Here is a 15,968-nt window from a genome sequence, read left to right as displayed (position 1 = left end):
TGCTTTCAGCTTTTTATGGTATGTAGCAACTTACACACCAAATTCCTGCAGTCTTTACTCTAGCTGAACTCCCACTGAAGTTGCGGAGAATTCAAGCCTGAAAGCCCTTCTCTTTACAAGGAAAAGAAGTTGTGTTCTTACTACCTGGTAAAATCCTAGTGAACACAGACCATGTTGTAGCTTTCACACAAATCAGCAGATCAAGGCAAACGTCAGGGTTCCCCATGGCAGATCAAGGTAAGATCTGAAGGACACTGCCAGGATTTACTGTTTCATACAAATTAACTGCCTTGTCTTCATTAGGATTTTACCACATTAGTTAACACAAGGAAAAAATACAGCTAGTCTTGTAATGAAGAGGCATCAAAAAAGGACAGCAGTTCACTCTTAGGCATTGATCCTGCAAAGTGAGCAGTCCCCTGGGAAGTCTGTGGGAGTAGGGGACATGGTGCAGCTTGCAGAGCCAATCTGCTTGTGTCCTTAAAATAAACTCAGCCTATTGCTATTCAGTGAATGACAACTCAGCATGCCCCTCCCCCCAAGAGGTAACACTGCTCAGCAGCAGAATGTCCAAAATGGACTTCTGTTCAGGATGTCATCATAATGGGTTGCTATTCTTCACAGCAAAACACTAAAGCAAGTGTTGAAACGTTAAATAAAGTCTAGACAAGACAGCTAAACTGTCTTAGGTGTTCTCTCAGTAAGTTGCTCACCCCGGCTACCCTACCCTGGAAACGTCAGCAGGCCTCCCATCTTTGACTACAATAAAGCTAAGGTTAGCCCTGGTCCTCCAAAAGCAGATTGCAATTGGTCTCCAAGCTACAACTATTGTGAAACTCCTACATTCCTCTCCCTGCAGTATAGATAAATGTATGGTATAAAGCATTTTATGAAAAAAATATTTATTGGATGGTACTGTAATATGGAATATATTTATGTAACTGACACAAGTTGTGCTTTCAGTAATGTTTCACCAAAGAGGCTTGAGAAGGGGAGGGATGACAGAAAAATGAATCTATAGCCAAAGAAAACAAAAGGGAAGTGTGGGGAGAGAAAATGGGAAGAAGAAACAAAGGACTCTCTCCTCACACTTGAGACACAAAAAAGCAGAGGCAGCAAAGAGAAAAGGAATAAAAAAGTTCACCCAGCTCCAGATCCTCAAAGGTATTTAAGCATTTAAGTGCACATCTTGAAAGCAGTAAAGATAGCCCGAAGCTTCCCTGCTTAGAGATGCCCCATCCACTCCTATCTGATGCCAGTCACACTCCCAGCTGGCATTAGAGGCATCTTCCAACTGCCTCTGCCTCCACCCCCATTATTCTGATAAGCTGAGACAAGTGGGGGACGGGGCAAGGAGGAGTAGGAGCAGGCTGTTTTTGTTCTGAGAACTGTTACCAGTAACGTTATTTTTCCTCTCATTTGTGGCTTTCTTCCCCCTCCCTCCCTCATTAATTTCCAAGCTCCTAAATAATTGCATCCTCTGCCTGTTCACGTCACTACACAATTACCAGAGGCAAGTCTAAACCTGCCCTTTAGTTTCTGACAGTAGATTTGCTAGCACCCAGGATTTCTCTTCACCTCTTCAGAAGAGTAAGTGTCTTCTGAGGAAGCGCCTCCACTATTTTTGCTCGATTTCACAATGTTTAACATTTTAAAAGGGGCAACCCTACATCCACTGAAATCAAGAGCAAAACTTCCCTTGACTTCCAAGGCACCAGAATTGGGCTTGACAAACATTTTGCATACAGGCTGAATTTCAGACCAGATGCATCTATCAACTACCTTCTTAATCAGGGGCGGCTCCAGGCCCCAGCACGCCAAGCGCGTGCTTGGGGTAGCATGCCGCGGGGGGCCCTCTGCCGGTCGCCGGGAGGCGGCTCCAGTGGACCTCCCGCAGGCGTGCCTGCGGAGGGTCCGCTGGTCCTGCAGCTTCAGTGGAGCATCCGCAGTCACTGCTCCAGGGTGGTAGACTAGCCATTTGTGAATGGGTAACTGGAAACTGATGCAATTTAATCCTTGCTTCTGCAGGTAGAGTAACAGCTTCTCAGAACCACCATTTTATAGGGGAATGGGTGAAAAGGAGAGCATGAGAAGAAGACTGCAGTTTTCAAACAGTTTCTCAACATCAGAAGCTACTTCATGATTTTTATCCAGTTTTCCCGGGCGGCAAGTTCTATAGGCCCGTGGTGTCTGGGAACCAGGAATACTCCTGGCTCAGGGCCCAGCTCCAGCAACGTTTGAGGCCAGGTCTCTCCTTCAGTCCTGACTTCTGTCCCCAGGTGCTTTCCCTCCACGCATCCCTGAGATGATTTAAAACGGGCCAGGGCCCCCTCCACCACCAGCAGCACAGCAGAGCTGAGCAGCTTCCTCTCTGCTCATTCCATGTGGCTGCCAGCCCCTCCCTGCAGCCCCTGGGCAGGGTGGGTCTGTGTCCCGCCCCAAGCGCTCCTGCGGCCAATAGGAAGCTGTGGGGGCAGTGCCTGGGGGGGCAACATGCAGAGGCCCCCCAGCCTGCCCTGCCTAGGAGCCCCACCTAAGCACCACACTCCCCACCCCCTCCCAGAGCCTGCACCCCCACCCCCAGCCCAGAGCCTGCACCCCTCACCCCCTAACACCCCCACACCATCACAGAGCCTGCACCCCAACCTTCTCCCCTGACCCAAACTCCCTCCCAGAGCGTTAGGCAGGTGGGGGCAGAGTTTGGGGGTTGGGGAGGCGGGCTCTGGGTTCCACCAAAATTTCTACAAACCTGCCACCCCTGCTAGTTTTGATCTTGCCTTTGACTGCAATTACTGTTAAAAGCCTCAAGACAATTGTTCTTTCCCCTACAGATTTTGTCCATTTCTATTTGGCAGTCTCCTCCCCTCACAGCTATGTTTAACTGGCTCAAAATTACAATGATAAAAAGGCACGTTCTTGCAACTACAGTTCCAATACCTATGGTAAAGGGTTATGCTTTGCTTAGTATCAGAGGGGTAGCCGTGTTAGTCTGGATCTGTAAAAAGCGACAAAGCCATATGGCACCTTATAGACTAACAGACGTATTAGAGCATAAGCTTTCATGGGTGAATACCCACTTCGTTGGATGATTTGCTTAGATTTTCATTATTAGGCAGTTGAAACTGAATGATGAATTTCCACATGAAGCCCCAACTGTAGTAGCAGGAAATGCAATCTGTCCTGTACAGAAATTCATTTATAAAATATGGCAAACAAAAATACGAACTAAAACAATTAGAAAAAGAAGTTTATTTACAATTAAGAGCATCCAGGGAGGAGACACATACATCGCCCCCCAGATTCTCTCCCCCTCTCTCTCTCACACACACACACACTTTGTTGTTGTATTTAAATCCATCACATGCAGCTCTGGACTGCATCCCTGCATGTTTTCCTTCAGTGCTCGATCCGGACCACCACTACAGTGACATTATCCGCAGAACCTCGCTGCACTGCTTTGCTGGCCAGCCTGTTACAGGCTGCTTCATATCGAGCGTCAGCTGCTGATTTTCCTTCTCTTGTTTGGATATTCTTGTCCTGTTGGAAGAGGAAGTTGACCATACTACTCACACAAACCTGTTCTGCTGAATGTAAACATTTCACACTGCTCTGCAATCATGCGACTACAGTTTTATGCTGCACAATCCAACGGCAACTTCACGTGGGCAACACTAAACAGCCTCCTGTTCTTCAGGATTCCATTTCTTCCAGCTCTAGGAAAAAGCCCAGACTGCTCACACATGGAATTTAACAACATGCAAGGAAAGCTCTCTCATACTGGCTAAGGAGCAGCTCTCCTTCATACTGGGGCTGGGAGACAATAAAATGGTGATGGTCCCATGAAGCAGAGATGGATTAAACAGGACAAATAATGGCAATAAGCAATCATTTGAGAATGAGGCAATCCTACAGTATTTTAGAATAGCTCTCATTCAATAAGCTGCCAGAGCACTGGTTCCACCTAGAAGTGTATTTCTCTTCTATGCTCTCCCTTTCCTAGCATGCTAGTATTTCACACCTTCTGCACTGATGAAACTGCACATGCAAGTCCACCCTAGAGCTGCCTTCTCCTCACCTCCAGGCAGGACAAGATGAAGTTTACAGCTTCTTCTGGTGAGAAGACCTTGAAGAGGCCATCACAGGCCAGCATAATGAACCTGAAAGAGAATCAACGCTAGGCAATATGTAGGGCTCTACCAAATTCACGGCCATGAAAAACGCACCAGGGACTGTGAAATCTGATCTCCCTCCGTGAAATCTGGCCTTGTGTGTGCTTTTACCCTACACTACACAGATTTCACAGGGGAGACCAGTTTTTCTCAAATTGCGGGTCCTGACCCAAAAGGGAGTTGCAGGGGGGATTCTGCGATATTGCCATCCTCACGTCTGCACCGCTCTCAGAGCTGGGCAGCCAGCGAGCAGTGGCTGTTGGCCGGGCACCCAGCTCTGAAGGCAACACACACACACACACACACAAGGGTGGAAATACCATACCATGCCATCCTTATTCTGCGCTGCTGGTGGTGGCGCTGCCTTCAGAGCTGTGCTCTCAGTCAGCAGCTGCCGCTCTCCAGGTACTCAGCTCTGAAGGCAGCATTGCCGCCAGCAGCAGCACACAAATAAGGGTAGCAGTACCACAACCCCCCCCCCCCTCCTTTTTAGGTCAGGACCCCTACAATTACAACACCGTGAAATTTCAGATTTTAATAGATCAAATCATGAAATTTACGATTTTTAAATCCTATGACTGTGAAATTGACCAAATACAGATAACTTTTGACAGCACTGCTATCAGCTGCTGGAAAGTAAGCTGATGCCCCCTGAGGCTATCCTCCTTACATATTCCCTACACATAAACTAGAGAACATGCCAAAAGTATAATAAAGATGCAGTAGCAGAGTTCCTATGTCAGGACATACTATGGGGCTCTACAAACAATGAATACAATGACTTGTTATGCAAAGTCACTGTGTGTGTTGCCCATATATAGTTATTTCTGTTCCTGCAGGAACTCACTCTTCCCTTCAAAGTTCTGTTCTTCCATCTCTCTCCCCTGTAAAGTGGCTAAAAGCAAGGGAATATAAGGGTATCAGCAGGGCTGGTGCCCCAGTACAACCACCAGGGCATCCCACATTACAGCATCTAGTGCGCGTCTCAGAGCCCCCACAAGCACCCTTAATTCAGGCATTTCCTAACTTGACTCTGATGCCTTTGCCCAGCCAGAATTAGTCCCATTCCCACCCTGTCTCATCAGGTATCTCCTCATTTCCCCTCCCGTCTCCTCACCAGTTTCCCAGTCAGTCCCCGCTCCTTGTTCCATTCTACTACCCATCCCTTCCATCTCAGGTCCCCTCTGCATTTAAATCAGGCACTTTCCTCCTCCATGCTGCCTGGAACTAGCAGGGGGGAGCATTGAGTACAAGAGGGTCCCTGCTCTCCATTTCAGGGCCCAGCTCTGGCCCTGGCATGACCCTCAGCAGCACAGTGAAAAATTGCAAAGGAAGTCTGCTCTAGCCCCAGAATGGAGCATGCCTAGTGCAGACAGAATCTTTGGAGATTTTAGCCGTGATGTTTTAACAAGTCTTTGTTGAGCACGTGTGAGTTATGATTTTTCAAAGGCTTATATATCATCTTGGCTGAATTTGGGCACATTTTTGTGAGGATGGCAAAAAGTACATCTCGGATGCAAAGGCCACCCCAAATAGCAAGTCACTGCTCCAGAGAATGAGCGTGCTAGCAGTTCAAGGGAAATTCTGCCAGAATTTTTAACATAAGCAAAAAATAATGTCTTTTTCTCTAGCCTCATTCTGTTGTGTCTGAAATGTTCCAAGATAGTTCAGGCTGAGGCATGCACCCAGCATGCATCATTTCAGTCCAAATGGTTAGAATTTGGCAAATTTACAAGCAAATGAAAACAGGGTCTTAAAAGCAAGAACTGTCAGGCAACCTTAATAATCGGAGGCATCAGCCCTGCCTATAATACTGCATTTGAATGACTGTAGATGGTAAGCTGTTTAGTGCAGGGGCTGTGTCAGTCTGTAGTTCTGTAATTGCTACAAATGCTTGCACTGCTCCACACATGATGAACCCTTTCAATTAATTCTCCATCAAAAAACAAATTTAAGAAAAGAGCCATCACAGTGATGAGAATAAGGAGTAGTTGGATGACTCTGGTGATCTGACTTGAGAAGATTCTGAATTACGAACTGCTAAACAGAAATGGCACTGAACACGCACCTTGCTTTACCCTCTGCTTGGACAAGCTTTACCTGTCATTATGCGTGAGCTGGCAGCGTTTGATATCCGGTACAGAAATGACACCACTGCGCTTGTACTGTCCATCCCCAATGGAGCGGGAAACCTCCAGCACACCCAGCACTCGTCCGTCCCTGAATGATGAAAAGGAAGCCCAGTTGGGACAAAATAATTCACAGGACACCAGCTTTCCCTATACCGGACACATCCCTTCCTCTCTCGCTGGAAGACTGACTGCACATTCTCAAGCAGATGCTTACGGCTGAAATGCAGAGGAGCTATTCCTGATGGCCTACTCTTTAGACACTATGGGTAAAACCCTGCACCCACTTAAATTAGGAGGAGTTTTGCCATTGCCTAAAAATAGGCTGGATTTCATCCCATGTCTCCTATTTCTTAAGCCATAGCATTCAGGGTGAACAAACTCCACACAGAAACTTCAACAATGACAGAAGATAGGGAGAGATCGAAAGAAACCATCAGTAGGATTAACCATTTTATTTTCTTTGGACTTGCCCTAAACTGAGAGGCGTTCAATGTAACAGGGCAGGAAAACATAATTCAAAAACATAAGGTCTGAGCATAGTGTGTGTAACCAGGGCTTGTTTAAGTCAGCATTAATAAAACCCCAACGTTGACTTCAAAAAGGAGAGACTACACATAGGAGATATTTTTTAACAGAAGACAGTGAGGATTAAGAATGGACCACAAGTGATTTGCTAATGAAAGTAAGTTTCCATCACGAGCTCAGAAGAGGATTATAATTTTGAATGGAAATACCATTGCATTGGGGGAGGCAAGAAAATGGAGTGGGATCATCATATGTAGTGTTATACTAAGACAGAAAAAATGAAGCACCTGGACCTGGCTATTTTTCCACCAATTAAAGTGCTCGACCTTGACAATCTGTCAAATTGACTTGTCACTAATCTTCTGTTTCAGTTAAGAGTGGGAATGTTGTGACACATTCCCTGTAGCTGGATGCCTCTGACTTCCCTGACCCCTCAATGTTTGGGTTCTACTGTGGTTATGGCTCTGACCAATGATCTCTTCTCAATCAGAGATAACTAGAGCTATCTGCTGCCTTTGATACCACTGATTATAAGATCCTGCTAACTCACCTACAGATCAAAAGGTGTAGATGGGGCTACTTTTTGGAGGCTTCATTCTTTTGCTTTAAAAATACTGCTTTAAAAATATTAGTGCATCAGTAAGACAGTGGGGTGGACAAGTTTAGTGCTATTCTGTTGCTCCTCTGTCACTGGCCACCCTTGCTATCTTCTTAAGGAACTTAAGCAGTGTTATTACTAAGCTGAGTCCTAATCAATGGATCCTAATCTAAATGGCTGTTTAGCTTTCAATTTTTTGTTAACTATTAATTGCTTCTGGTTATAAAACAGGGCTCTACTTTCCCTGCTCTCATCCTCCACCCCGATCCCTTCAGCCTGTTAAGAGGACAAGGAAAGAAAGCTAGTTTACAGGGATGGTAAAAATGAGCTTCCAGAGAGGAAAAATGCTTACCTATCTTTTGTAACCGTTGTTTTTCGAGATGTTGCTCATGTCCATTCCATTCTAAGTGTGCGCGTGCCCATGTGCACAGTTGTCAGACATTTTTGCCTTAGTGGTATCCATAAGGCCAGCTGTGGCGCCCTCTGGAGCATTGCGCTCATGCGCCAGTATATGAGGCTCTACTGGCCCTACGCCCTCTCAGTTCCTTCTTGCCGGCAACTCCAACAGAGGGACAGGAGGGCATGTGGTGGAATGGACAGGAGCCACACATGTTGAAGAACAACAGTTACGAAAGGTAGCTAACCATTTTTTCCCCTCTGAGTGCTTGCTCATGTCAATTCTATTCTAGGTGACTCACAAGCTGTACCCTTGGAGGTGGGTTCGGCGTTCACGGTCGCGTGGCTTAGAACACAGCTCTACCAAAGCCACCATCGTCCCAGGCCTGCTGGGTAAGTGCGAAATGGGACATGAATGTGTGGATGGACGACCAGGCAGCGGCCCTGTAGATATCTTGGATCGGCACCTGAGCCAGGAAGGCCTCCACCGAGATTTGTGCTCCACTTGAGTGGGTGGTTATAATTGCTGGTGGGGGCACTTTCACCTGTTCATAGCAAAAACAAATGCAGGTGGTGTACACGATGAAATTCTCTGGGTGGACATAAGAAGGCCCTTCCATCCTGTCTGCCACCATGACGAATAGTTTCATTGACTTATGGAATGGATTAGTTCTGTGTAAACAGTTAGTGCCCTCCTGACATCCAGAGAGTGTAATCCACGCTCCTCACGTGACTTATACTTACCGATTTTCTTTCCAAAACCTCATATGTCCTGGCTGGCATGAAACTGTTAAACTACCTTGTGCAGGAAGGCTGGGTGTGGCTGCAGCTGAACCTTGTCCTTGTGGAACACCATATAGGGCAGCTCCAAGGTACGCACCCTAATGTCAAGACCCTACAGGCTGATGTTATTGCCATGAGGAATGAGACCTTCCATGAAAGCAGAAAGAAGGGAACAGGAAGGAAGCCAATGGCTCGAAAGGGGGGCCCTTGAGCCTTGATAGTGTGAGATTCAGGTCCTGAGGAGGGACAGGATCACGGACCTGAGGATAGAGCCGCTCCAGACCTTTTAGAAACTGGACTGTCATGTTGTGAGCAAACACTGATCTGCCCTGGAACAGAGGGTGGAAGGCTGAAATAGCGGCTAAGTGGACCTTGATCGAAGAAAGAGACAAGCCCTGTAGCCTGAGATGTAGAAGATTGGCCCAAACAGTCCAGGATCGACTGTAGTGAGGCCTAAGACCTTGATCCAAGGCCCAACATGTGAACCTGTTTTCATTTGGCCAGGTAGGTTGCCCTGGTGGAGGGTTTCCTGCTGCCCAATAGGACCTGTTGGACTCGGGCCAAGGACTCCTGCTTCTCTGCATTCAACCATGCAGCAGCCAAGCCGTCGTGCAGCACGGCCAGGTTTGGGTGCAGAAGTCTGCCGTGGTTCTGGGACACCAGGTCTAGCCAGAGTGGCAGCTGCAGCAGAGCGGCCACCGAGAGATCCAGCACTGTGACAAATCAGTACTGGCAAGGCCAAGCCAGAACTATGAGGATTACCCTCACCATGTCCTGCTTGAGCTTCATGAGGACTCTGGATTAAGGGCACTGGTGGGAAGGCGTACATTAGGGCTCCCAACCACGGGAGCAAGAAGGCATCAGACAGGGAGCCTCTGTCAATTCCCCAAATCAAGCAGAATATGTGGCACTTCCTGTTCTATCTGGAGGTGAACAAGTCCACTTAGGGAGTTCCCCACCTCTGGAAGATCATGCTGACCACCTCTGGGTGGAGTGACCACTTGTGGCGAGACGAGAAGATCCTGCTGAGGCGATCTGCCAACATGTTCCTGGCCCCGGGGAGGTGCGTTGCCACGAGATGGATGGCATGCTTCACACAGAAATCCCACAGCCAGAGAGCTTCTTGGCAAAGGGCTGACGACCAGGCTCCATCTCGCTTGTTGATATAAAACATTGTGGCGGTGTTGTCCATCAGGATGTGGACCACCTTGCCCCTCAGATGAGGCAGGAAAGCCTGGCTGGCCAAGCGAATTGCTCTGAGCTTTCAGACGTTTATGTGGAGGGAGCGATCATCTTGTGACCAATGACCTTGTGCGCTGAGATTGCCCAGGCGGGCTCCCCACCCCAGGCGCAAGGCATCAGAAACCAGGGTCAGCGACGGTGACACAAATGGAACTCCCTCCAACACCAATCCAGGGTCCAACCACCATTCCATGGATGACCGTATGTGGTCTGGCACCCTGACCAGGCGGTCTAGGTTGTGCCTATTGGAGATGTAGACTGACACCAGCCATGCTTGCAGGGTCTGAGATGGAGCCGGGCATGACATACCACAGAGTACAGGCTGCCATGTGGCCTAACAACCTTAGGCATGTGTAAGCAGTGGTGAGCAGGCAGGACCTCATATGCAAGATCAGGTCTCTCATGGCTCAGAAATGGGCCTCTGGGAGGAAGCACCTTGCCCGTGTGGAGTCGAGGACCACCCCTGCTATGAACTCTGTTCGTTGCACCAGTATTAGGGTTGATTTCTTTTAGTTTATTAACAGACCCAGATCGTGACATGTGGAACGTACCAGATCGAGGCTCCTTTGTACCTGATCCCGGAGTAGACCCCTTTCCCCCTCATTTCCCGAGGGATCTCCTCTACCACAAGGCTTGAAACCCAGGGACTGGGGCATGCCCCACCCTGGGGCAAAGTCCCTGCTGAGACTCTAACTTACTAAACTAATCCTTATAACTTAACACCTAATTACTAACTACTGTACACAACTATTTGCCGACGACCTTGCACTCCTTTCACACAGCAAACAGCAGATGCAAGAGAAGATCAACGTAGTGGCAGCCACATCATCACAGGTTGGCCTCAACATCCACAAGGACAAGACCAAGATCCTCAAGATTAACTCCATCAGCAACGACCCAGTCACACTGAATGGAAGCCCCCTGGAAGAAGTGCAGTCCTTCACCTATCTAGGCAGTATCATCGATCAGCAGGGTGGCACAGACGCAGACATCAAAGCAAGGATTGGTAAGGCAAGAGCAGCCTTCCTACAGCTCAAGAACATCTGGAGCTCCAGAGAGCTATCTTTGGTAATAAAGATTCGACTGTTCAATTCCAACATGAAACCAGTCCTACTGTATGGAGCTGAAACCTGGAGGACAACTAAAAACAACCACTAGGAAGATCCAGACCTTCATAAATAGCTGCCTTAGAAGGATTCTTCAGATCCACTGGCCAGACACCATCAGTAATATCCACCTCTTGGAGAGGACTCGTCAACCTCCAGCAGAGGAAGAAATTAGAAGAAGGTGGGGCTGGATAGGACACACACTACGCAAGCAGCCAACCAACATCGCCAGACAGGCATTGCGGTGGAACCCCCAAGGCAACCGGAAAAGAGGCCGTCCAAGAAACACCTGGCGACGTGACCTTCAGGCTGATTGCACAAAAATGGGCTATACCTGGTACCAGTTAGAGTAAATGGCCCAGGATAGAGGACTCTGGAGATCTGTTGTTGGCGGCCCATACCATGACTGGGGTGACGGGCATGAATGAATGAATGAATGAATGTAAACAACTATATATAAAGAGAACAGACAATAGGTGCTGGGGAAAACCATTATCCACTTGCCGAGGCCAGGGGAAGTCACTCTGACAAACTGTAGGGGCAGTAAGAAGGAACTGACAGGACGTAAGGCTGGTGACTCCTCATATACCAGCGCATGAGTGCGGCACTCCAGAGGGTGCCAAAGCCGGCCCTCCCGATACTGCTAAGGCAAAAAATTCTGACTGTGCATGTGGGCGTGCACGCACCTAGAATGGAATTGACATGAGCAAGCACTCGAAGAAGCAGTGTTAAGAAATTACACAAATCTAAGCATGCCTTTTCCTGTACCCTCTCTTCCCACAAACTGACAAGAGAGAACAACCCACTGTATCATTACAGTGTTTGTACCAAGCAACTTCTTCAAACAGCACATGATGATCTGCTTTCTGGCAGGCCAGGGATATGCAGGAGACAAGCCCTGGAGGCAGATTTTGTTTTTAAAGGAGCTGTGACATGCAGAAACATGAGTGATGTGCACAAAAAGGAGAGAGAACCATGTGCCCCTCCCATTTCAAGGCTGTCAAGAGCCTGGGGGCATTTGGTAATGGGCCTTTCACTTCCAGGTCACTGATTCAATTCCAGCAAGGTCAATAAACGCACACTCTAGGGATATCTAACAAAGCTTAAATACATAAATTATGCCCAGAGCATGGGATTTTTCAAAAGCACTCAATACTGACTTAATTGCTCCCAATGAAATCAACAAACACCTTTGAAAATCCTACCTTAACCGTGCACCTGGCATAATTCAACATAAGGCACCATCAATAGTAGCAGGAAGCCTCTGTCAGATGGCTTTTCAGTGGCCTGCCTTGGCAGTGTCACTGTAGCTCCCAGTGGCCAGGTGTCCAAATAGAAACCACAGACCAGCATTAATCTTCACCCTCATTGGCAGCCTTAGCAAAACACAAGGGTAGGTCCCTTCATGTTAGGGCAGAGGTACAGGATAATGGAGAAAGTCTGATGTATGTGCTATACCCATCTTTTATTTACTAGCTGTATTGTGGTGGCGCCTAGAGGCCTAGAGACCATTATGCTAAGTACTGTACAAACATAAGACAGTCCCTGCCCTAAAAAATTTATAATCCAAGTGTAAGACAAGAGCCAACACACTGAATCATCATACAGGAGTACAAAGTAACAGATGATTCTGATCACCATAATAAGCAGCTGTCACAGCAAACCAGCAGCCTAACCACTGACTTTTTTTTGGTAACACTATGGCAGAGGTGAGTTTTATGGAAGGATCTGAAGGACAGAATGGAGGCTTTGCCCAAGACATGGGAGAAAGCACGAAGGTGCAGCCAAGAGCAATGAAGGCTGACATCAACAGCAGAGCAAGGGTACAGGCTGACATCTCATTTATGAAACAACAGGCTGGGAATAAGCCATGGAGTGTCTTAAAAGTGAGAACACCACATCATGCCTTCTTTCCATCACCCTTACTGACCTTCTAGCCCTCTTAGAACTAGAGCAGTCAATAGATTAAAAAAATTAATCGCTATTAAGTAATAATAGAATACCATTTATTTAAATATTTTTGGATGTTTTCTACATTTTCAATTATATTGATTTCAGTTGCAACATAGAATACAAAGTGTACAGTGCTCACTTTATATTTATTTTTTATTACAAATATTTGCACTGTAAAAGACAAAAGAAATATTATTTTTCAATTCACCTAATACAAGTACTGTAATGCAATCTCTATCATGAAAGTTGAACTTACAAATGTAGAATTATGTACAAAAAAGCCTGCATTCAAAAACAAAACAATGTTCTCATGGCACTGTTGTAGCTGGCATCGCAATTTGCGCTAAAGTTTCATATGCCCTTTGATGCTTCAACTACCATTCCAGAGGATATGCATCCAGCTGACGATGGGTTCTGCTCAATAATGATCCAAAGCAATGCGGACCGACACATGTTCATTTTCATATCTGAGTCAGATGCCACCAGCAGAAGGTTGATTTTCTTTTCTGATAGTTCAGGTTCTGTAGTTTCTGCATCAGACAGTGTTGCTCTTTTAAGACTTCTGAAAGCATGCTCCACACTTCATCCCTCTCAGATTTTGGAAGGCACTTCAAATTCTTAAACCTTGGGTCAAGTGCTGTAGCTATCTTTAGAAACTGCACATTGGTATCTTCTTTGCATTTTGTCAAATTTGCAGTGAAAGTGTTCTTAAAACGAACAACATGTGCTGGGTCATCATCCGAGACAGCTATAACACTAAATATATCACAGAATGCAGGTAAAACAGCAGGAGAAAATTCTCCCCCAAGAAGTTCAGTCAAAAAATGTAATTAACGCATTATTTTAACAAGCATCATCAGCATGGAAGCATGTCCTCTGGAATGATGGCCGAAGCACGAAGAGGCATATGAATCTTTAGCGCATCTGGTACAGATATCTTGCGACGCTAGCTACAACAGTGCCATGTGAATGCCTTTTCTCACTTTCAGATGACGTTGTAATTAAGAATTATCTCCCATAAATGTAAACAAACTTGTTTCTCTTAGTGATTGGCTGAACAAGAAGTAGGACTGAGTGGACTTGTAGGCTCTAAAATTTTAGATTGCTTTGTTTTTGAGTGCAGTTATGTAACAAAAAAGATTTTTAAGTTGCACTTTCATGATAAAGAGATTGCACTAGTGTACTTGTATGAGGTGAATTGAAAAATACTATTTCTTTTGTTTATCATTTTTACAGTGCAAATATTTGTAAAAAATATAAAGTGAGCACTGTACACTTTGAATTGTGTTGTAACTGAAATAGATTTGAAAATGTAGAAAAACATTAAAAATGTTTAATAAATTTCAATTTGTATTCTATTGTTTAACAGTGCGATTAACCACAATTTTTTTGAGATAATTGAGTGAGTTAACTGCGATTAATTGACAGCCCTACTTAGAACTAATTCATAATTCCCAACTGGCTTTTCAAAAAAAGACTTTCCATGCAGAGACCTGCTCCATCCTGATCTCTGTATCCCCCCTTTGCCAATCCACTTACACTGCTCCTCCAATCATGGCCTCATCGTTGCCTAGGCCCTGATTCTCCAGTTGGTAGTTGCTTATTTCTTCAAGCTGCCCCATCCCTCATCAGCTTGCCCCCTTACTTTTTCAGAGACACTGCCTATTTAATTCTCTCTTTAGTTAAGCTTTACTGGTGTATCTTTATATAGTATCATTAATACACAGCATTACTTGTATTATGTGATGACTAATACATAGAGGCAATTGTGCAGAGACCTAAAGTATGTGTTACTCAAATGTAAACCTTTGAATTCAAAACGGTAGACAGAACCTACTCCACCACCAAAAACTTGGACGAACTCCATTCTGGTGCTTCTCTTATTTGTTAAACTGCAATAATTAACTCAGTGTGCTGACAGTTCCCTTCCTCCCTCTCTCTCTGGTACAAAACATTTAATCACTGAAACAGGGGTAGATTCCTAGTCAATGGAGATGTTGCCTAACGTCTGCAAAGAACTAATAGAGACTTGTTCATCTCCTTCCTACTTGCAGAGATGGATTGGTGATAAACACAAATAATGGCATGTGCTCTCTGAAGATAAGGGACATGTCATTTCTAGAGAAAGCTCGTCTTACAAGCCTTAGCCCACCCATTCCCACACCCTGCAACATACGATTCCAGGGGAGCTTGAAGCACATGCATTCCGAATGTTTAGGAATTTAAAAAACACACACCAAATGACATCTTTTCACTCTGATTTGGACTTCCCTGTAAAAGTCAAGATGTAACTAGTTGAAACATTGACTGCGTCAAGAGGAAACCTTCAAGAAAGTGAGCAAATATTAAAATACAGCAGATATTTAAGTATTTATATACCAGGCTGAAAGTGTCTATGTGTTCACATGCACACAGAGTGAGTGCACTTGAAAAGAAGCCCATTCCAGCTCTAGAAAGAGTACCCATTTTAAATATAGAGAACATCTCAAACCTTAACCATCACTAAGGGCTTGTCTATACAGTGCATGGCAATCTGGGATGGAAATCTACCTGGCATTAGCCTGCTGCGCATTAACTGTTTGGCTGGACCCTGCTGAGACATACTACTATGCTACTCTGCTTTGAAATGGGAGTATATCAATGCGCACTACAGAACTTTCAGTGTGCATCAACAGGATCCATGTGGACAGTGTACAGCACACTAGAGTGGAGTGGATTTACACCTCACCTTGCCATGCATTGACTGACTGTATAGACAACCCCCTAATTGATTAACTAAGGGTGTCACTGTATGCATAACAACATTTCAAGGAAATGAGGAAGCAGCTTTAGAAACACTCAAGGAGCAATTTTTAGCTGTTATAGACTTTTTTAAAATCAACATCAGGAAATTCTTTATTTCCTTCAAAAATGTTTTAGTTTATACATGCTTGTTTAGTGCCATCTGGCTTTCATTCAAAGACACATAACACTGCTCCACCCTCCTGTCATTGCAACACAGTACCATGCCTCTAGCACAAATCCACTCTCAGTTTCTTTCTAAGGCCAGAAAAATTAATTCCAG

The 15,968-nt window shown here is 45.7% G+C and overlaps 1 protein-coding gene across 3 annotated transcripts in view; it reads right to left on the bottom strand.

The window, feature by feature from the left end:
* Positions 1 to 3,294: 3,294 nt before the first annotated feature.
* LOC120371760 (ILK associated serine/threonine phosphatase) overlaps positions 3,295 to 15,968 on the bottom strand; it is a 39,747-nt gene continuing 27,073 nt past the window's right edge. For 2 of the 3 annotated variants that reach the window (XM_039487963.1, XM_039487962.1), the window contains 3 exons: positions 6,270 to 6,389; positions 4,076 to 4,157; positions 3,295 to 3,537 (listed from right to left, as the gene is read on the bottom strand). In XM_039487963.1, the coding sequence (XP_039343897.1) occupies positions 3,397 to 3,537; positions 4,076 to 4,157; positions 6,270 to 6,389 (343 nt within the window). In that variant the 3' untranslated portion in view covers positions 3,295 to 3,396. The remainder of the gene's footprint in view (positions 3,538 to 4,075; positions 4,158 to 6,269; positions 6,390 to 15,968) is intronic. The other variant, XM_039487964.1, reaches the window with a different exon arrangement.

This window comes from Mauremys reevesii, linkage group 9 (genome assembly GCF_016161935.1).
Source record: "Mauremys reevesii isolate NIE-2019 linkage group 9, ASM1616193v1, whole genome shotgun sequence".
In the NCBI taxonomy this organism is placed as follows: Eukaryota; Metazoa; Chordata; order Testudines; family Geoemydidae; genus Mauremys; species Mauremys reevesii.
Note: the sequence above shows the minus strand (reverse complement) of the source record. Positions and strands in the feature narration are given on the sequence as shown.